The sequence below is a fragment of the Nymphalis io genome, chromosome 2, assembly GCF_905147045.1.
Source record: "Nymphalis io chromosome 2, ilAglIoxx1.1, whole genome shotgun sequence".
Classification (NCBI taxonomy): Eukaryota; Metazoa; Arthropoda; class Insecta; order Lepidoptera; family Nymphalidae; genus Nymphalis; species Nymphalis io.
The window spans coordinates 8917134-8940461 of NC_065889.1; the positions used below are offsets into that span (position 1 = coordinate 8917134).

The window sequence follows — 23328 nt, forward strand, 5'->3', positions numbered from 1 at the left end:
GTTCACTTAACCACACTTAACGGTCGAAATTCGATCATAATCATTATTGATATTTTGATGAAAACACATGAATTTGTATGTTTCGATTTTTTTTATTACTCTTATTTATATTTTATTTTATTGATGACACTGAAGTTCGTCAACAACTACAAAAAAAGGAAGTCGGTTGACAAATGTTTTGTCTTTGTTTATTAAAATATAGAGATTATTTAAGTATTGCAAGGAAAGGATAATAAAACACTTACTTATGACCCAAAGTTTTATTGGCATCATCTGGTTTGGTTATTTCAATTAATTACACAAAATTAACAAACTTTGGACACATCGAGATTCATGCTATGGAAGACCTTTTGAATGTAACACACTTTCAATGATAGTACTAACATGCCCGTTTGTTTGATATTACAACTATATAAAATAATGTCATTTTTCGATGGTTTTAATGTTAAAAAATTGACAAATATAAGACGATATTATCGAGTTAATTATTTCATCTGTTATAAATATTCCGTTTCTCAATCGTATCTTGAAATGAATGGTGAGATAATTCGAATACTCTTTAGAAGAGGGTATGGATGTAGGTCAATAAGATTTATTAAAATGACTTAAAATTAGGTTAAAGTACGTGTATTAAATTTTTATTTAAAGTTTTTTTTAACAAGTTAATTATTTCAAATAACTTCATAAAAATCCTACGATATAAATCGTTACACGCAAGTTGTACTTATTATTTGTACAAAAATATTAAATTTCAATTATAATATTGCTTTTAAGTAGTTTTTATTTTAATCTACTTCAAATTGCACAAACATCGTATAATTAAGCCACAGCTGCCATAATCACATAATTAGTTTTTTTAATATTATGTATTCTAAGGTTTATAATAATAATATAATTACGATATTTGAAATAAATGCATCGAAAGATGTAATTATTTATTATATTGAGCTCGGGTAATACCAGGCGAAAAAATTTAAATATACTATGTCAGCCCGTACAGGCTCACTGCTGCAAACATCTCATTTCCTCTGAATGTGAAGCTTGTTCACATGTGGAAGAATGTAATCAGACCATGCAGGTTTCCTCGCGATGTTTTCCTTTGTAGCCTAACACGAGATGGATTATAAACTCAAACAAATAAAGAAAATGATAAATCAACATGTGCTCGCCCGAACTCGCAATCTTAGGCTAAGATCGACGTTCTATTTTTACTGAGCCATTTCGGCTCTACTATGTGTCTGTAAAATGAGAATGTATGTCATTCTCATTTATTCTCTTCGATTACAGATAACATAAATACCATAGTGTGAATGTATCACATTTACTATTAGCAAAAGTAATCAAATTCATTATTATTTCAATAATGAATTTCACTAACGTTTATGTAATTCAGTAAATTTGTAAGAAGCAATAAACATTACTCTCACATTTCTAATATAAATTTATATTAAATGTAAGAATAATTGAAGTTTATTGATATTTTATTTAAATATTAAAATTATGATGATATAATTAGCAAATTTAAATTTTTGGACGTTTTGACTGTTTTTAGTGTTGTTAACAAAGAATTTGTTACTATTGCTAATAAAAAATTTAAATAATTCTTTCAATAAACAAACGGTTATCATAAAAATCATCATGTACCATTATAGTGTGAATAGAATTTAGAATGCCGATACAAATTGCAATAAATGTGAAATAGAAGACGATTCAAAAATTATCCGGAACTTTTTCGATACCGATTAGTTCATCGAAGAGTGAATGATTATCGGGAATGACGTGCGGTTCGTGTAGAGTTTGCCGCGAAAATTTAAGAACGGCTCGTGACAGCTGACCAACTGTCCATTTTCTATCTGTAAGCACCCTTACCAATGTGTCCAGCTGTAACATTAAAAATAACATATAATTACATTAATCTTTATTTATAGTACACTGTTGTGGATGTTGCATATATATAATATAGGATATAAACGATAGCGATCTATTATTAAACCTCTATATTTTGTTCTGCATACGTATTAATTTGCATAGCTTATAGTGTAATCTTCATCAATCAAAGTTAAGTATCTCAGATAGGTCTTCACCCGAAAAAGATTCTACCGAAATATATGAAATAAGGGTTCCATTAATTGCCTTGCCAGAATGGCGCAAATTACAGATATACCCTATATCTGAAAATGGGGGTTGCCAGGTCTTACAATCGAATAGCTGGGTAGACCTCCTGATTATTACGGATTTTTGTTGTTGCAATGGATCAAAATCACTCAAAACACTAATTAACTAAATAAAATATAAATGTATAATATTCTTGCTTGGCAGATGAGCTTTAATTCATAATTTAATTGTAAATCTCTTTACACGTCGAATGCTTTCAATTATCATCCCTGGTCAAATTTTAAAAGCCAAACAAAAGCCAGCCTGAATACTGTCTAATTTGTTCGGACACGCATCCAATAAATTTAACTCTGCCCGGCTTAATTTGGAGGCCTGGAAACCCCAGATGAAATTAACCTTAATACGCTTAATAGGATTTTTTTGATAAACAGATTAATTTGATATTTTTCATACACTTTTTATACACTTTGAGTTACAATTAATTTTTATATATTTATCCTTATATTCAGTCTACAATATAGGAAAATAGTATTATCATTTTTATGACCATTTATATGAAAAATGAACATATTAAAAATTGAAATTGATAGAACTAGATTCCTAGTTTCCAAAACTATTAGCACTTACTTTAAACAATTTATCATTCCCGAATGTGTAATAGATGAGCGCTGGCACGCCAGCCACACTGGCAGACAACCACTGTAGCAGTAGTTTGAGTTGCGGGTGTCCTCGCTGCCGGTGCCCGCAGCCCCAGTTGCCGGTAGCGACGGGACGACACGACCCGCCCGTTACTATCTTATGAGCTAGTTGGTTTAGCTAGAAAAATATATATTAATATCATATTACGTTAAGCCAACTTTGATTTATATTACATTCCTTTATATTTATGTTATAATGCAATTATCAATTTATTATTATTGGATATTTTAGAATAGTTACGAAAACTTTTCGAAAGCAAGCTTAGACTGAGTAGATTTTTTTTCATACCGTTCGTTTAAAAATAATCATCTTGAAATAAGATATTGTAATATCGTTTTGAGAATTAAACGATAGTTGGTTCGGCAAGATAAATCGTTATTTTCTAGCACCAAGTTTTTTTTAGTTGTATTTATAACTATAACTTTTTTATACATTAAAACATTCACAAACTATTTCTTTTTTTTATGGAATAGGAAGGTGGACGAGCATATGGGCCACCTGATGTGTAAGTGGTCACCAATCGCCTTTAGACATTGGCATTGTAAGAAATGTCAACCATCGCTTATAGCCAATGCGCCACCAACCTTGGGAACTAAGATTTTATGTCCCTTGTGCCTGTAATTACACTGGCTCACTCACCCTTCAAACCGGAACACAACAATATCAAGTATTGCTGTTTTGCGGTAGAATATCTGATAAGTGGGTGGTACCTACCCAGACGAGCTTGCACAAAGCCCTACCACCAGTAAAAGTATTTCTTAAATAACAAGATTTAGTTTTTGCATCATTGAATATATTCGAATACGTACGAGTATGTATATATATGCTTGTAAGCATTCAATATAATGTGTTAAAAAAGTTAAACAAAACCATTTTTATGAAATTAAGTAACGAAACGCACAGACTTTATATAGCCTTCGTTATTGTAATTTTCAGCTGCAAAAGCTTTCAAAGCTTTTTGGCATCTGTAGTATAAATAATATGTTATATTATTCGGCGACTAGGTACTAATAAACTGTCCCATGTCATATTACTATGAAAAAAATGCACATTAATTAATACAATATTTTATTACTATTACTCGTAGATATAATATTTAAAACGCAGTCGTTACATTATTCTATAAAATACTGTATAGGATATCATTTTCTATTCATAGAATATATTTTTTCTGTCTTGGGAATGACAAAGGTATTGATTTATCTGCCTAACAGATATAAAACGTGCTGATATAATAATAATTAATAAATACACAATTGCAACGTATTTCTTATTATAAGTAATTAATGTAATCTAAACACACATAATGAGTTTTTATTAAGTAAAAAGTAAAGAAACGTGAACATCACATATACATACTTGTTAGATTATTTAATTTGAATTTGTATATGTCTAGCATTTTTAGATAGAAAGTGCTTATTATATTTATAATATAATAATTGATATAAATAATATTTTTAAAGTCATGCTACATAGTTTCACGCATACCAAGCGAGTGCATTCAAGCTATGGTTAGTATATGTTTAGAAGAGATCTATTTCAAGAATTAGCGACAGGCAGACTGTCTGACCTTTGGTTTCTTTATTTTTATCGTGACTGGTTCGCATTCGACCGTTTCTTCTATCGTTTCGACTATCATGTTTACTACCCAATTTAACTTTTTCTTTCTGTTAATCGGATTCGACACTTGCGTCGAACAAGTTTCGGTTGAGGAGCTGATGGACCTCGACTCGTTATCATTTGATTCGTTCTCTGTATTGTTGTTTGTACTCGTTTCTAATAAATCCTCTGGTATCGATTCTTTTACTTTACGTTTCTGTCAAAATATTGCACTCCATGAATTTTATTATCGAAGCCCATCCATTAATTTCATTTGTCGTACGGTATCGCGTGGGCATTATGTGTCTAGTATGTAGATAGCGGTATATATATAATATCATAAGTAGTAATTACACATTATTTTAATTAAAATATCCTCTCAATATTACGAGTTGAATGTTATTTTTCACTCGTATGTGAATATGGACGAAGTTTATCTAATGTCATTTCTTAATATTATGTATAAATACAAATGCAGTTTATCATAAAAGGAATGGTTTAAGCAATTTTATTATTTATACGTTTACATTATGATTTACCATGATTTAAAAAAAGCAAAATATTTAACATTCATCTACGGAATTCATTAGTTGAAACCAGGGACCTCAATATTTTCGTATTTTGTATATCTATAGGTACCGAATAAGTTATTAAGTGTCATGAAACGAGGCCAAATTTTCAAAGAGACATCATTTATATTTTACCTAAATAAGACTGTCTGTAGCTATTTGGAACATACATGAACAATATGTACACGAAGATCACTGGTTCAAACTTAAGGAGCGTTAGTCCAATAAGAACACCGTCGTGCCTATATAATGTTTAGCATACAATACAAGTGTGGTGCGTACCAAATGCGCGGCTAGACGGTGGCGATGTCGCGCGAGCTCGAGGGACAGAGAGCGCGCGGCGAGAGCGAGACGGCGCGGCGCGCTGCGCTCGCGCGAGTCGCGGCCGTACAGCTCCACCGCGTCCGCGCCGTCGCCCCCGCCGCTCGCCATCGACTCGCTCAGCGTTCGTTTCAAAAGTGACCCAGCGAATCTGTAAGTTCAAATAACAGACGTTCTTATATCTAAATCACTTTTTAAAGTTTGCACCAATAAAATTACCCAATCAATATCTCATACCATTCTAAGATTAATATTACTTCCTTTTGTCATCGTCTTATTCTTAATTTATTACAAAAGAGATCATTATTTCCTTCTTCTTTCACAGAGAGATATGTATGCTTTTGACGTAGTAATTAATATGGATCAAATAAATTAGAATAAGTAGTAATTACTTTTTAAAACACATTTTACTGATATAATAATCAAGTGTGTGCGCGTACATAACTTTACTATAACACTGTCATAGTTAGATATGAGGGCAACATTCAATCAACAGCTTTACGTGCTAGCCCGCCTGGGGTGGTGGCGCCGTGAACAGCTCTGTAATATTGTCTTGTTTTTTAGTCCGCGTAGTTTTTGAAAACCACTTGGCAAAAACCCAATAACTTTTATATACCCGATCCGGGATTTGAACTCTGAACGTCGGGTTCTGCCGCCTTATAAGTTATAGACTATATATATGATAGAGCGACTGTCTTGTCTGTAATGTATTGCTGTAATCATAACCACACTGAAGAAGTGAGGTAATATTCCCAAATGGGCATTTCTATTCATATTGATACTTACCTAATCACAGCCAAATCTCGCGAGTCCAGTTCCCTATTTTTATTTTCTGAGCTATCGTTATCCACTATGGGATCATTCAGCCACTGGTTAAATTGTTCATAAACTTCTTCTAATTCTGAACTGTAAAAAAAATGTGAAAAGCTTTATCCTCAACCTGGTGCATCGAGCAATAAAATGAGGCATCGATCAATATGTACTGGTGGTAGACATTTCTATGAGTTCGTCTTGTTTATTCATTCATTTATCAAAAATTCTACCGCAAAACATTATACTTTGTATAGCTGTGTTTTAAGACTGAGAATAATTACACGGTTGGTTTTTAAATAAATAAAATACTTACGTATATTCAGTACTAAAACTGTACTTGGAACTGTTTCCAGTTTCTTTCCTGGAAAGAAGTCGAGGTGGCCTGTTGCCATTTTCCAAATTTTCTTTCTCCGTTAACACGAATCCGACGGAGCCGCCTCGTTTTACCCTAAATCGAAGACACTGTTAATCATCTTCTCTATTAAAAGGTAATATTAGTGGTCCAATTTGAGCGTGAAATGTACCTGATGTCATTGTCATTAACTTCAGCTCCAGATATGCTGATACCGACAGCATAACTAGAACTGTCAGTGGACCAGTCCCCAGTGGTGCTTGTGGTGCAAGAGTTTTCAGCTTCCCTTCGGAGAGCTTCACGCAGTCTGTCAGCGAAACTAATTCTTCTTTCCTCGGTAGAAAGTTCTTTGGAATATTGGAATGAATTTGGACGTGCACTTTCCCCTCTACCCTCATCTTCGCTACCTGCATTCAGTGTTAAAACATTTAGTTCATCCATGTATAATTTCTATAAATAATCTTTTAATATTTCAATGTTTTTACTATAATTATTAATACTATGAATAGTTGCAGTATTTCTTTAACATAAGTTATTTTGAAAATTTATTAGTCCTCTTACCATAATCGAAGCTATCATTGGCACTGTGGAATTCATCGTCACTAGAGTTGCAGCTCGAATAGAGACTGTCTTCCTGTGTGTCGAGGTTAGGGTGTGCGGTCCGGGTGACGGGTAGACACTCGCCGGACGAGCCTAGCACGATGAACCTACCTCGTCGGTTATTTAACGTGCCAGCATCAGGAGACAACCAGCATTTACGTTTTTGTAACTCTACACCTGCAAACACCGACATTGTATCGCCAAGTTTCCTTTTTTATAGACTTAGTACCGAATGACATACGTAGTCTTACGTTATTTATTTTAAAAAGAAAACAAAAATAATTGTTTTTTTTTTTATAAAATAGGAAGGTGGATGAGCAGACGGGCCAACTCATAGTAAATGGTCTCTATCGCTTATAGACATTGGAGCTGTATGATTCCATTCCATACATCTTCAATACGCCACTAACCTTCAGAATTAAGACGTATGTCTCTATTTCCAGTAGTTACAGTGACTTATTTCACTTGAAACTGGAGCACAAAAATACTATGTATTGCTGGTGGTACCTATCCAGATGGGCTTGCACTAAGACATTTACAATTACTATACCATTTACAGTTTTGACTTAAACAAGTACGGTGGAATAAGCTCTAAGCTAAAAAAAGCTCCTTTAAATGAGAGTAAGCATTTATCAACCGTGAACAGCGACTGGTCCTATTTCTTTTACTTTTAAATACTCTCTCTCTAAAATGTATCGCTCACTTGGGTCATTCAAGTTTAGTTCTGTTGCGGTGTAGTGTTGCGGCGATGGACTCCTGCTGCTTATACTGTTTATCGTACTTGATGAAGACGCTTGCTTTATCATAACCGTCGTTTCAACTTCTGGTGGTGTTTGGCTGAAGAATTCACCTGGAAATATACATATGGAAATACATTTTATTAAAAAATAGAGACAAGGAGAGGCCATTTAAAGTTATTTAAATAAATAATTCTGACGGCGAGGCTGTGGCGCCGTCATCGGTTTATCGTTAGATTATTAAATTTTAGACGAGAGTTATTGCATACTTTTGGTGTTATGTCACTCTGGCGTGGTTGGACGTCATCAAAGGGTGCCGTTAATTTTAATTACGCTTGAATTATAATATAGTTTTTGAGCTTTTATTTTGTATGCTGACAAAACTGCACGATAAGTTGGGTAAAGTTTCAATTAATAAATAGATTTTTTTTTTCATTTATCAATGATATCAAATATTATACAATTTTTCACTAAATTTTATTCCTTAATCGTAACATATTTATTTTTCGAATTTTCGTTACGTTACAATTTCCTAAAAAATGATGTACATTTTTTGGTGTTTCGAAAACTATAACAATTTATTCTTCGTCTTAAATCAATCTTAGCGAATCTTGTCAGAAGTTGTATTGTATATGCAATGCTCCAGGAACTTATTGCCCGAAGGTACTTAAATAGAGGATAGCCAAAAAAATGTTTTAGTTCCAGTTTTTGGTTTTGGGAATTTTTGTCCCAAGGCTAAAAATATTACGATTTTACTGTAAGGAATGGATTACTTTTTTGAGGTCGTTCAAATATTATATTGTTATCAATGTAATTAAAACATTATAAACATACACTGTTAGGAATATGTCAAAACTATAAAAAGTACAAAAAATTGTCTATGATCTCATCTTAATATCTTTCATAAGTTCACCTCAACGTGAGCAAGGTCTATGTCAGTTAATTAAGTAACGACTAATACGAGAATAGTATATATATAGGTGTATAAACAAAGACTAAATACCAATAATAGCAATAATACACTTACCAATAGGTGATAGTCGCCTTTCATGTTTTTGAGAATCGCGACATTTCATAGGAGTTTGTTGAAAAGCTAATAAACTTTTGTTTAGCTCTCGAAGTACATTGTCTTCTTCCCATTGACCAAGAGGCAGCGCGCTGTAGTCCTCAGCGTCCATAAGGCAAACTGTAACCTGTAGGATTAGATTAGATGAAAATGAGAAATAATCGAAGAGAAATACCTGTTTGTTTTTTATTTTTTATTTTTTTTTATATGCCCCGGGATGGCAAATGACTCTACTCCACCTGATGGTAAGTGGTAGTAGAGTCCAAACGCGACGACGGCCAGTACAGACGGGAAGAATGTTCTGTACTAACAATGCATTCAGGTGGGTTTGTAGAACACGTGTACAAGATAACGCAGTTAGTAGAAAATATAATCTTGTAATTGGCTTGAAGAAAATTTGGATTTTAAATATGTTAGTGCAGATCATATTTGCCGCTTCTCTTTTTTCATACACATTTTCGTGAATACACTCAGCATAGCTAATGTCATTTGTTGTGTTTATACATAAAATACAATAAACAATAGTTTGTTAAGAGTTCTAGTAACTTTTATAGTTTAAACGCCGCTCAAAAAAAAAAAAAATAAGATAAAAAGATAGCGCATTCAAATAAACAAACTCATTCGCTTTATCATATTAGTATAGATATATAGATAAATGGATTGATCAGCTTTTTTCAATATAAATCTGTTCAATTATCATCTTATTAATTAAAAAAAATTACCGTTTTTGGTTCATCAAGTAGCTCCACGTTATTTTTTTGTCGTTTGTCACTAATTCTGCTAAACATTCTAACTCCTTCTACTTTTAAAACTTCGTTGTCTTCAAGAGCTTCAACGGAAAGCATGGCGGGTAGCAATTCCGGCATCATGAACATTGTAAGGGATTCCTAAAAAACATATTTTTATAAATTAGGATAATGTAAATAAATGTCAGAAAAACTTCATCAGTTTTTCCGACATTGTATCTACATGCCTAAATAATGATTGCTATTTTTTGCAATAGAATGAATGGAAGGACTTTGTAGCTTTGCGCAACAGCCTAAGGTTTATTTTTTGGGATTTATTTTTCTATTTTTTTTTTCGCTTTTCTGTATTGTGTTCAAATGTTGGTGAGTCAGTGTATTTACAGGCACGGTGTAAGAAATGGTTTATACTTGTTACATTGCAAGGGTCTGTGGGTGTGGTCACTGAACCATGTGGTACCCCAATTTAACTAATCAAAAAGCCTTGTTTCACCTTTTTTTTCTATTCTGCTATTAACGAAGTGGTATTTTCTATCACGATAAACTAAAGATTTCCGAGAATGATAAACAGATATTATCAACTTTTGAAAATTCATATGTAAATCACACCTGTGACTCCCCATCAAGGAGTGCATCACCACCAATACGACTAGATGCGAAGCAAACTTTTAACGCTTCATCGTTCTCGCAGCGCTCGGGCCGACCTTCGTGCCTGACCAACAACTTGCACAAGGGAAGTGTACATTCCAACCAGTCTTCTATTGTCAACCACTGCTTTGATGTCATAACCTGGATTTAAACATTTTTTATAGTTTAATTTTGTCTTATTCCGATCCGTGGCTATGTTTTTTATATATTGGTGTGAGGATCGGAATGCTGTCTTATAAATAAATGAGACGGATGAAATGATCATTCGTATTTTTAAATAATTGTACAATATTTTAAACTTTTCTGAGTATAATGAAATTCGATGTTTATTAATAATGTTAATGAGAGTTAAGAATGTAATGAATCTCAAGTTGTAATGATTATCTAGAAATTGCTATATGTAAAAACTGGTAATATGCCAAATTCTATTTACGTTGCCTAATGGATTGTAATATTGTATATTATGAAATTTACACAAAAAACTAACAACTTTTTAACAAACTAAAAAAATATATAAAAACTAACAAATTTTTCTCTGACTTCGCACGGACCACGAATTGCAAGTTTCAGATACATTTAAATTTTTTTGTAATTCATATTGTTAAAAACACTGAAATAATTATTAGTCTGTTAAAGTTTTTTTGTAATTATTTTTAAAACAACACACTTTACACTTTTAAGTGACCGACGTTTTGCTACTTATGGTTATATGAATTGCTCATGTTTAATATCGATAGTGGATTAAAGTAAAGACGGATTGATTTGGTCCGGTCAAATAGGACGTTATAATGCTTCAAATTTGTTAATTAAGTAATTTTTTATATTTTTATAATGACAGTAAAATCATTACGTCGGAAAAAAATGTGTATAAATGCTTGTGAATCAAGAAAGCTGATTTTTATAGAATAGAAATTTTGGTTTAACTTATCGATCTAAGACTTCTATACCGGTCAGTATAGAATTACTAAATTAGGCACAAATATATGTATAAAATAGTAATTAATAAATAGATATTTCTCGATTACTACAAGTTAATCGTCCGACTTCATCGAAGTAGGTAAAATAATTTTCAAGTTCATCAAAAAGAGTATCCATACACAAAGAAATGTGTATTTTTTATTTTTTTTTAATAACTTTTTCAGACGCTATCTTTCTTATTATACGTCGTAGTCCTTAAATTATATTTATACTATGCATTTTTAAGCAATATGTTTATATGTTAATTCAGAAATTAAAATACCATGATTATACCTATCATTAAAAACACAACAGAAGTATTTACAAAATTTTAGTTTTAAAACGGACTACTTATATTTTTGTATTTAAGTATCCGTGTAAGTTCTGATTTGTATTAAATAATAAAGAGAAAACACATGTCGTATTTTCTCATAGCACATTTCACTACAGATAAAACATGATATTCAAGGTCAAGCGTGGTATAATCGAATAAAACCAATCACAAATTGCAAGTAAAAGCTAATATGGATCATACTAATTGGACATCTGATCGTAAAGATACCATTACCTGTCTACTTAATTTAATGGATCCTTCGTTGCTATTTTTATCTAGCCATTCGAAGTAATGAAGCAAGCTTTTTAATTTATTTCTTTGCGATTTTCTGAAACCAAAAAAAAAAAACAATATATTTGACAACTAATAATTATTATGAAATAATTTGAACGTACAACATATTATTCCGTACACATGACAAAAGTGAAACTTTATGTGTATATTGCATTTCAACTAGCGTAGATACAAGACAGAAAAAGAAGAAAAAAAGAAACTTAATTTCTTAAGGAATATTATTGCGTACATGTAATGTGTCGGCAATAATACGTAAAGTCTAAATTGTAATAGATATATAACGTACCTGTGTAAATTTTTAAAAAAATGCGTAAAATTGAAATCTTGCAACGTTGGATGTGTTTTGAGCGTGCGTTTTGGAAAAGTAGAGAAGAATGCGTGAGCAACGAGTGAAGAAAGGAAATTATAATCAAGTTCAGTCACATCACCTGAAAAAAAAAATGTTCTGTAACCTATAAAATGTTAATAAATTGTACACTATTCTTACTTTCCGGCTAATATTAAAAATATCCTATCTGACCCGGATTCGGAGTTCGAATCTCGTACCTCGGGATCTGCAGCTAGAAAGGTAGCAACTAGACCAACGGGTAATAAAATAACTAGTACTTATCCTTAGGAACTTATAAAGTAAGATATTGCCTATGAATAACAGATTGTCCACATTGAGTTCATATTCAATTCTTTGTGCAAGCTCGTCTGGGTAGGTACCACCCACTCATTATGTGTGTTTTACATTAATTACTTATAATAAGAAATACGTTGCAATTGTGTATTTATTAATTATTATTATATCAGCACGTTTTATATCTGTTAGGCAGATACATCAATACCTTTGTCATTCCCAAGACAGAAAAAATATATTCTATGAATAGAAAATGATATCCTATACAGTATTTTATAGAATATGTAACGACTGCGTTTTAAATATTATATCTACGAGTAATAGTAATAAAATATTGTATTACTAATGTGCATTTTTTTCATAGTAATATGACATGGGACAGTTTATTAGTACCTAGTCGCCGAATAATATAACATATTATTTATACTACAGATGCCAAAAAGCTTTGAAAGCTTTTGCAGCTGAAAATTACAATAACGAAAGCTATATAAAGTCTGTGCGTTTCGTTACTTAATTTCATAAAAATGGTTTTGTTTAACTTTTTTAACACATTATATTGAATGCTTACAAGCATATATATACATACTCGTACGTATTCGAATATATTCAATGATGCAAAAACTAAATCTTGTTATTTAAGAAATACTTTTACTGGTGGTAGGGCTTTGTGCAAGCTCGTCTGGGTAGGTACCACCCACTTATCAGATATTCTACCGCAAAACAGCAATACTTGATATTGTTGTGTTCCGGTTTGAAGGGTGAGTGAGCCAGTGTAATTACAGGCACAAGGGACATAAAATCTTAGTTCCCAAGGTTGGTGGCGCATTGGCTATAAGCAATGGTTGACATTTCTTACAATGCCAATGTCTAAGGTCGTTTGGTGACCACTTACCATCAGGTGGCCCATATGCTCGTCCACCTTCCTATTCTATAAAAAAAAAAAAATTATTTATTTATTTAGGATCACAAACATGACATACAGTAATAGTTATAAATTAAATTTTACAAATTAATAGGTATAAGGGTAAAAGTTGCCATACTTATAGGTTACCACGACATACAAAAATGACAGTAAGCATCTAAAATAATAAGGAAAAAAATAAAAATAAATTAAACACAATCTGGAAGTATAAAATGAATTAAACGTGGTATTAATATTACAATAGGTACGGCTAGAAGCTGTATAATAACAAAACAAAGACAAATAAAACAGAGATCAATTGTATATTTGTAATGCGTATTTTAATTTTTATATTTTATAAAAATGACTGTACATATATCAGTTTTTATTTATTTATTATTTGTTTTTATATAAATAACCAAATAATATTAAAAATTCCTACCTTTTTTGTAGGATAGATTATATGTTTAAATTTAAATGTAACACGTATCTGTATTGAAAGTATTGTTTTATATGATTAATACTGTTCGCCTATCAACATTAAGAACACAACATTCAGAATGACTCTTCTAAACGTGATCGCTCCAAAATAAAAGTTTTGATATATTACAATTAGTAATACCGTTTTTTTTATAGAATAGGAAGGCGGACGAGCATATGGGCCACCTGATGGTAAGTGGTAACCAACGACCATAGACATCGGTACTGTAAGAAATGTTAATCATCGCTTACATCGCCACCAACCTTGAGTACTAAGATGTTATGTCCCTTTTGCCTGTAATTATACTGGCTCACTCACCCTTCAAACCGGAACATCAGTATCAGGAACTCTCTTAGATGAATAGGTTGTTGGCGCAATGGCTATATACGGAATGGTTAATATTTCTTAAGCCAAAACGCCAATGTCTATGAGCAGTAGTAACTATTTACCATCAGGTATGTATATAGCATATTTTCAGCTCCTACTTGTTATAAAAATGTATGTATATTACGTTAGCTTAGTTATTGTGTTAGTTAAAAAATGTGGAATATTTGCATTGGTCCTAGTTTAATGACAACATTACCGATTTTTGAGGAGCAGAGTTGGGACTAAGCCTAAAGCTCTCTTTAGGGACTGATATTCCCCAATCGTGCGTTATTTTGAGTTGAGAATAGATACATTTTTAGAATATCGGACAAAGTGCTTATTTAATTATGTTATATCTATCAAGTATAGGGTAATACAGATTAGGCTACGGCATTGTTTCACTTATCGGTTTATATATCAAAGTTTTTTTAATGAGAATGATAGTCTTTGTTTGTATAAAAATATAATTGCACATGCACAACTTTATAATTGACTATTATAATAATAAATATTGTCTATAAATTAGCAATGATTAAAAATCTTGTAGCGCAAACTAATAGATCTATATATTTATTTCTTACTTTGTTGCTGTAAACTAAACATGAGTCCTTTCGGTGGGCGCCATCTTTTTAAATGTAGTGCTTTGTTCACCATGATACGTATTGTATTGTCTAGAAAGTTCCGCCTTTCCTCCTCTGTCATTTCCTCTTCTATAAATTCTTCCAACCCCTTCATAAGTTCTGGGTCTTTGACGTCGTCATCAGGATCTATACCAATACTGTGATACGAGAGAATATTAATTTTATTAAAAAAAAATAGGTACCATTATATTATAAGTAATATGTAAATAAGAATTATTTATAATAAATACAATTAATTATGAGCGATTTTTATTTTATTATTTACTACTTTTAAGTAAAATAATCATGAAAACATAACATTAAATACGTATAAAGACCATACATAACAAATATAGTTATGCAGCTGTAAACTAATAGAAAAAAGAAATTGATAAATGTTATAAGTTGCAACCTTACTTGCACATATCATGAATTTTAAGCATGCTGCCCATTAATTTTGCAGGTGAGGAAGCCACGAGCAAATGTTTGAGATGGCGTTGCACAGAAGTCCACCATGGCAGGTCGCATGGTAACATAACAAGCGCCATTCTATAAATAAAATTAATAATAAATACCTACTGTTAAAATCATAATATAAATCAATATTATATTTTTTATATTGTGGATGAAGAACTAGTATTAACTAGTATATTCGGTACTTTTATATCTTAACGTTACAAGAACGAGAGATTCAAACACGTAAAATATTTCTTTATTGATGAAATAAAACATATATATAGTCAATTTCAGATAATAAAATGTATTCAAATTAGTAGTAATTTCGTCATTAATTTTTGAAATTAATAGAAATAGTTAAAAAAAACTTATCTAAGATAATTTTAACCGAGCGCCAACAGTGAACGCATTTCTCCCACCGTATGACATTTGGCCGGCTTCAATAATAGCTGTCAGTTGTGCAATCTGACACTCCTGACAGACAAAGCAACTCTCAGTTGTGTTTCTAATGCTGTTTATTTAAATATTGTTGTTTTTATATTTATATTTGTATATATTTTTTTACAAACATACTTTAAGCAATGATTTAAGCTGAAACTGTCAGCGTAATTTATTAATAATGCAGCGAAACATTTAAATTACAAACGAAATACTTATCAGAAATACTGGAATGATAAGTTAATTTTTAATTATTTTTATCAAAATGACGTAGGTCTACGTTGGGAAGAGCATATTAATAATATTGATACAGTTTATTAGTGCGGACGTAAGCGAGGCCAACGTAGATAGCAAGGTAATAATATTTATTCATCGTATCAAAGTACGCGAAGCAAAGGTCGTTTTGTAGTTTTCACGCGAAAATGACTATTAGGGCAAAGATATTAAAAACTTTAATATTAGGCGCTCCAGCTTCTGGAAAAGGTACGATTTCGTCGAGAATTGTGAAAAAATATAATGTGGAACATATATCTAGTGGAGATAAGTTAAGAGATCATATTGAAAAACAAACTGAATTAGGTAAGGAAGTAAAAAAATACCTTAATGAAGGGAAACTTGTACCTGACGATGTAATAATTAAGTTTATGATTACGGAATTGCGGAAAGTTGAAAGTAAACCTTGGCTTCTAGATGGGTTTCCTAGAACAGTGGCTCAGGCAAATGCTCTTTGGAAAGTCCAACCAGTTGATCTAGTTTTGAATTTAGTTGTGCCATTTGAAGTTATTATCAATAGAGTGAAAAATCGGTGGGTACATTTGCCTTCGGGAAGAGTTTATAATATAGGATTCAATACACCTAAAATGAAGGGTAAAGATGATGTAACCGGTGAAGATTTGATTCAGCGCCCTGATGATAAACCAGAAGCTGTGCAAAAAAGATTGGAAATATATGAGAGTGTAACTCGACCAGTAATAACATTTTATAAAGATAAAGGAATTCTCAAAGAATTTGAAGGGAGAACATCAGATGAAATCTGGCCCAAAGTGACAGCTTATTTGGATCCTATTTTAAAATAGTGTAAGAATATTATTTATCAAAACGTTAAACTATTCTACAAATATTAGGTTTCGTATAAAATGTAGCACAAAACTATACAAAAAAGCATATGTTCCTTAAATAATCTCATTTAAAACAAAAGGCTCTCTGCACTTTATCTGAACAAATGTATCTTATTAACAACTTTAAAAATACCTAAAATATTTGACAATAATTATAAATCTGATAATTTAACATAGTACATGAAAATATAATCAAACTATTGGTAATTTATGTTATAAATACTTTTGTCTTAAAAACTTGTATACTGTTTTATAATAATTTTTTAATAATGGTCTTCCAATAAAAAGCATTTTTGTACTTAAAAATTTTTTATAAAAACTATTTACAAATTCAGCTGTTTTGTAGCTATGTAAAGTTATTTTTGTAATATAAAATATAAGAAAAATATAGTTGACATATCACAATTAGTAAAATTGATGATGCAAATTTTTTGTAATTGTGATAAATAAAATTTATACACATTAAGAATGTATGCCAAGATGGCTCAGTGGTAAGAACGCGTGAAACTTAACCGATGATCATGGGTTCAATCCTGGGCAAGCACCACTGAATTTTCATGTGCCTGCATGTGTCTAATTTCACTGAAATTCTGCCACATGTGTATTCCACCAACCATTGGAGCAGCATGGTAGAATAAGCTCCAAACCGTATCCTCAAAAAGAGGAGAGGAGGCCTTTAGCCCAGCAGTGGGACATTTACAGGTTGTTACATTAAGAATGTAATAGGGGGGCAACAGCTGTAGTGTTCATAAGTTATAAGTCTATTGTTTTTAGATATTTAGTTTTATGCTATAGTATAACTAAAATATTGGCATATAATTATTGTTATCACTACTAGTCATTGTAAAACATGAACTTTGTTATTTGTTACAGCATCTAGAGTACAAGAAACATAATATGAGCAACAAATTTTATTGTTTTTAAAAGTTGTTATATGGATTTTTTTTTTAATTTTTATTATTAACTAACAATAGGTATATAAAATGTCGTAATATTTTCGGGTGTGTGCAATTTTTTGTTATTCAACTCTGTCATAGTATTAAAATTGAATGTTTTTTTGTAATATTTTGAGTTGTTTGTTAGTGATATTGATTTAGAGTTTTGTTGTGGGAGAAAGTCAATTTAATTATAGATATATATAGTAAGACTAGCACAAGATAACGTACCTGTTGCTAAATGTTATTATTTTACATGTATTAATATTTTTTTTTGTTAGAATTGTATTAGAATTCAAATAGTTTGCTTTGTTAATTATGTCCAATGATTTGACGTCCGCTAGTATACCAAAATTAAAGTTTGTACATGATTGTTTACAATTTTTGGCTTTGATTGTTGTTATTATATTATTAAAATTATTGATGAAGTGTTCATTGCGCTTTTATTACAAAAAATATCTTGACATTAGGTACCTAAAACGTCCTGGTCGGACGGATACAAAATAAATGAACAGGCCAAAGCATTTTTCAAGTCTGTAAAGTGAGCGCAGCTTTTACTTCGTTTGAGTTGAATCTTTTTTTGCATGGGATGCGAGACATACGCTTAATATTACAAGCGATCCAAACAACTATATTATAATCGTTATAACTTAGTAACATAACGAATCTAAGTTGAGATTAATTATTTAGATTAGATTTTTAATGAGATTTTGAATATTGTTTCGATTCGTTTTTATTGGGCAATTTGTATGTCAAGGACCCGTCTACTTAAATAACATATGTATATTGGTCGAAGACTAAAACGTGACGTTTTTCTAAATTAATACACATATTCTGCCTATTGCAATTTAAAATTAAATACGGAGAAGTAAATTTTCTATATTTATTTCGCGTAAAATACTTCGAAAAATATTTTTTTATTATAAATGTGGCCTGAAACGAGTGTTTTAATTTAAGCGTGTTAAGTGGGAAATGACATGGAGGGCTCGGCTTGCGGATTTTTTTTTATGGTATAAATAATTTCTCAGCTTGGTAGAAAATTTAAAATAAATATATACATAGAATGTAAATTTACGAATGCCTTTTATTTAAGCAAATAGTTTTTTTTATTGTTTTAGCTTTAGTACATGTTATTTTGTATATTAATATTTAAATTAAAAACTTAGTTCAATGGCTTTATAATTAAAAACTTTCAATCTTTTGCCATTTTGCAATTTATATTTGAATTTAGTATTGCTTGTTATTTCATCGTATTAAAAAAAAACCAATCTGAAAATTACTAAAATATTAATTATCAATATTTTAGCAATAAGTTTGAGAGATGTAAGCCATGAATTTTTTTAACACATTTTTATTTCAATCTGAAAATGATGAATAAGTATAATATTATAAGTAGCTAAACCAATCAGGACAGAAACTCTAAATATTTTGAAATTTTCATCGCAGATCATGAACTTATTCGAATTATTTTTTAAAGAAGAATTATTACATTATAATATTCTATAAGCATATTTATAATTTCCACAGCGGTATGTCAATGACATCGATGTCGTCACGGGTAGCCGAACAAGGAAAGTGTGTCAGTGTAACTCGGTGTAAAATCTAATCATATATATATATCAGATAATAAGTATTTATTATATTTATTTTATTTACAATATTTTTCTATTATAATAATAACAGATATAATTTATACATTTGACTAACAGCTAGAATATATGGATTACTCACTTTTCAGCGTGTGCGTCGTTATACTTTAAGTTTAGTCACTGCACTATAACAACATAAGGGGACACTGTCGCTTCGCGACTATCGGTATTTTTTTCGCACTTTTTTCATTGTCTGCACAGGAGTCCATCTACTTTCCTTTGCATAGATTACCTTATAGCTTTTCTATAGACAGAAATAGTATGAGTAGTGAAAACGAGAGCCGGTTGCGGGCGACGCGAGCGCGCGAACCCCGACTATTTTTAGCAGCTTTCGTGCATTGGCGCTGAAATTAGATTGTAAATAAAAATGTTGAGATAAAAGGAATCCCCTTTGGATACTTTTGATAAGTCATCTTGTTAGTATCAATAATAATAACAAGTATTCTATTTTTTAATGTTATAAATTTACCAATACAAATGACCCAGGAAAATCATGAAACGAAGTGAATTGAATATTTTTCTCAATAGTTTTATCTTATTTATGTTTAAGTATGTGATAAAATCGAATTAAATTTATTTTAAGTGTTAATTTCATAATAAAATTAAAAGCTATACTATATATTCACAATTCACTCAAAATAATTATTAACATTTAAAGCAAAAAAATAATCTTACTGTACCACTGATATAACGCTGCAAAAAGTTTATAGGTTATATTTTCGGCGTACATAGAGAAAATAGTAAGCGCGTCGTGTAATTTAGTTGTCGGTACGGACCGTACTGACGCCGACTTTCACTGTGGGGCGACTACCCTGATCGGTTGTCGCACCCTCCACCCGCGCAAGTGACGTCATCGGCGTCGCGTCACGACCTACGACGCCGTACGTCCGAAGCTCAATACCCCATCCCCGCGACCTCCTGTAATGCCGTGAAACTTCGAATACGTTACGTAAAATAAAATATATAAGTGTGCCTCTACGTCAGCAAAGACGTCATTTTCAAGCTCTTAATATAAACAAAATTTAAATTTTCTTTTTGATGCGGGCTAGTGATTTATAAATATTGTATTTAACTAAAAATTCATTCGAAAGTAAATAGATTGTTCCAATAATTAAGTTTTTTGTTAACACATCAAAATAAAATATGAACGAAAAGTTATATTTCAGAAAGGGAGAGCACAATAATATACAGAGCGCATGCGCTTACCCTCACAAGCAGGCCTTTGATTGCAATGTCTGTTAAATACACTTTCAAATAGCTGTGTTGGTAAACATTCTTCATAGTTTCTGATATCCTGGTAACTGTGCCGCCCGTGGAAAATTGTTGCCGCCCTATGGAGCGCTGTTGGGCGGGCTAGGGCGGAGCGGGTCACCAAAAAGTATTTTATATAACAAAAACTTTAAAAATGAAATGGTAATGAAATTAAAAAAGTATTAAAAATTGCTGGTTTTTTATATCTTCTTGTTAATTATATTTTATTTAACACTGTTTTATGTTTAGATTAGTAACAGTTGAGATACAAATTTTTTGAACAAGATTAATTTTTTGTGTAAATGTTATATAACAATGTAGCTATGCGTACACTGAAAAAATATGCGTCAATTTTTGAGGATCAAGTAACATACTCTATGTTAAAAATATAAAGATGTTTTTTTCCAATATTTCAGACTTATTTGACCGACTTGAAAAAAGGAGCAAATTCTCTGTATATACATATATTTTTGATTATGTTTTAGGTTATATTATTTTGGTTTATAATTATTTTTATGTTAGGATCAGTATAGCTTCAAGGGGATCCGTTCTAAATTTCATTGTTATTGGTTATTGTGCAGTTTTTATATAAAGTGTAGATATACGTAAAAAAAGTTGTCGTTGATTTCATTTTACTTCTCGTACATTTATGTATTATTGTTATTATTATTGATTGATTAGTATTAATTGTCACTGAGCGAACTCTCATACACCACACGTAGCCTTGAGGCAGACTGTTAATACTTCTCTTATGAAAGATATCGAGATCAGATCATAGACAATTTTTAGTACTTTTTATAGTTTTGCCATATTCCTAACAATTTATAAATTGTACATTTATTTAGCTACATAAACCTTTTTTAATGGTTTTAATGTATCATGTATAACTTAGTTAATTAGATAATTTAAGTGATTTCTAATATAAATAAAATAATTCTTATAATGAGCTTAAGGCTATTTTTGTATACCAAATCTTTTTAAGGTTTCTTCGTTCCTCGCTAAATCTAATAAAGTCTATTTTACTGTTTCGTTCTTCTATCTCGGTATGAAGCCTTAGTATTAACGCCACGTGTCTGCCGACAGCGCTGCTGCCTTTTGGTGAATGTAAGTTAATGTGTGTGTGTGTATTACTTAGCTATCGCTCCCGTATTCGCAAGAGTAAAATTATGGTTTTTACACCATGATTTTTAAATAATAACATTTAAAAAATTATAGTGTTGTATCTAATCAAACGATCATTTATTTTGTCTTGTTAAGCGCCCGGACCGACAACACAATACTAGATATTTCAATTCTACCTTGAAATTATAAACTAAATTAACTTTAAACTTCCATATCAATCAGTTAAGTATTTTTGTGTAAAACTGGAAAAAAAAACCACAAAAAAATTTACAAATAAAACTTACAACTGTTTAAAATACTTGTAAGATAATTCGTAAGATGAACATTATATACTGGATATACATACTATTGAAACTGATGATGTTATTGTCTGTATTAAATTGTTATTGCCTTGTCTATATACTATTTATTTTTCCAACCCGCATTCGAGCAGCGTGGAATAAGCTCCAAATCTTCTCCTCAAAATGGAGAGGAAGCCGTAGCCCAACAGTGGGACATTAACAGGCTGTTATTGTACTGTGCTGTACTGTACTACTGCAGACTGAAGACCTTACTTTTCGGTTTTCGATTCATGTGGAAAAAAAACCGGAAATAATCTATAACAGGCGCTTTTTGTTTGTAAACAGGGTGTCTAGAAGTATATAAAATATCAGATAATATTTAAAGAATTTCATTCAAGTTACTTCGAAATTATATATTTCATGGTGTAAGTTATTATTGTTATGTTAAAAATGTAAAATACTCTCGTAGCATTGTAGAACCGTAGCACTTGCACAAAGTAGCCTGTAAATGCCATATTCTTATATTTATGTAGCCCTAGTATAATCGACCTCTGAGGCGACTGCGTCACCCCTGTTTAGAGAAAATCTTTTGAGTATAAAGGTCACGTTAAATGTCAAAGGTCGTTGTGTTTATAAAGGCACATAAAGGTTTCTTATAGCGTTGAAGTTGATTATCCTAAAAAATAAGTAGTTCGTTAGTACTGATATATTGATTGGTATGAGTATTAATATAATAAATTAATTATTATTAAATCACAGATTATAGCTGTTTCTGTCGCATAATTGGATTTGGGTTTTACTTTTTGTAGTTCTACATATTTCTATTTATAATTATCAATCTTATTATTTATTTATTTATAAGGCCTCGGGAATAACTTAAGCCCCAACTTGTACCCGTTAGCATTCCTTGGTGACCCCATGTACCAGGAATTAATAAGCAAAGAGAGATTGTAAGCTCAGTGAAACTCAGGGTGAGTATCCAACCATCATAAGTATTTCTTTATAGTATTATTTTTTTTGATTAATGATAGACTATCATCTAATTGTATGTTGTCACCGCTACTAAAACGACATTGTAAATTACCTTACTTAAATCAATGCTAAGCTTATAAAGCCACTGTTGGACTTAGATGTATTTTCAAAAAATTGATGTTTGTTAGGAAAATGTCACCGTACTAGTGTAGTGTACGCTGGCTTACATCAACATAAACTAATTGTTTATCAATTTTATTTATTTACGC

General features: G+C 31.2%; 2 protein-coding genes across 4 annotated transcripts; one reads left to right on the forward strand and one right to left on the reverse strand.

Moving 5' to 3' along the window:
- Nucleotides 1-210: 210 nt before the first annotated feature.
- Nucleotides 211-20345, reverse strand: LOC126775712 (uncharacterized). Of its 3 annotated transcripts, none has more exons than XM_050497797.1 (18): nt 20114-20345; nt 19516-19777; nt 15255-15386; nt 14799-14995; nt 12134-12275; nt 11788-11881; nt 10224-10403; nt 9594-9758; nt 8833-8998; nt 7772-7918; nt 7030-7245; nt 6641-6875; nt 6430-6564; nt 6090-6209; nt 5265-5454; nt 4385-4630; nt 2743-2931; nt 211-1881 (listed from the first exon to the last, which is right to left on the reverse strand). In XM_050497797.1, the coding sequence occupies exons 3-18, from the start codon at nt 15383-15385 to the stop codon at nt 1711-1713; spliced, it is 2724 nt and encodes a 907-aa protein (XP_050353754.1). In that variant the 5' UTR covers nt 15386; nt 19516-19777; nt 20114-20345; the 3' UTR covers nt 211-1710. The 3 variants fall into 3 exon arrangements, with proteins under 3 accessions (XP_050353754.1, XP_050353762.1, XP_050353771.1); XM_050497805.1 differs by having other exon boundaries at nt 20109-20345; XM_050497814.1 differs by lacking the exon at nt 4385-4630 and having other exon boundaries at nt 20114-20341.
- On the forward strand, nt 15813-18219 carry LOC126775747 (GTP:AMP phosphotransferase AK3, mitochondrial). Its single transcript, XM_050497834.1, has one exon. The coding sequence runs from the start codon at nt 16154-16156 to the stop codon at nt 16805-16807; it is 654 nt and encodes a 217-aa protein (XP_050353791.1). The 5' UTR covers nt 15813-16153; the 3' UTR covers nt 16808-18219.
- Nucleotides 20346-23328: the final 2983 nt, after the last annotated feature.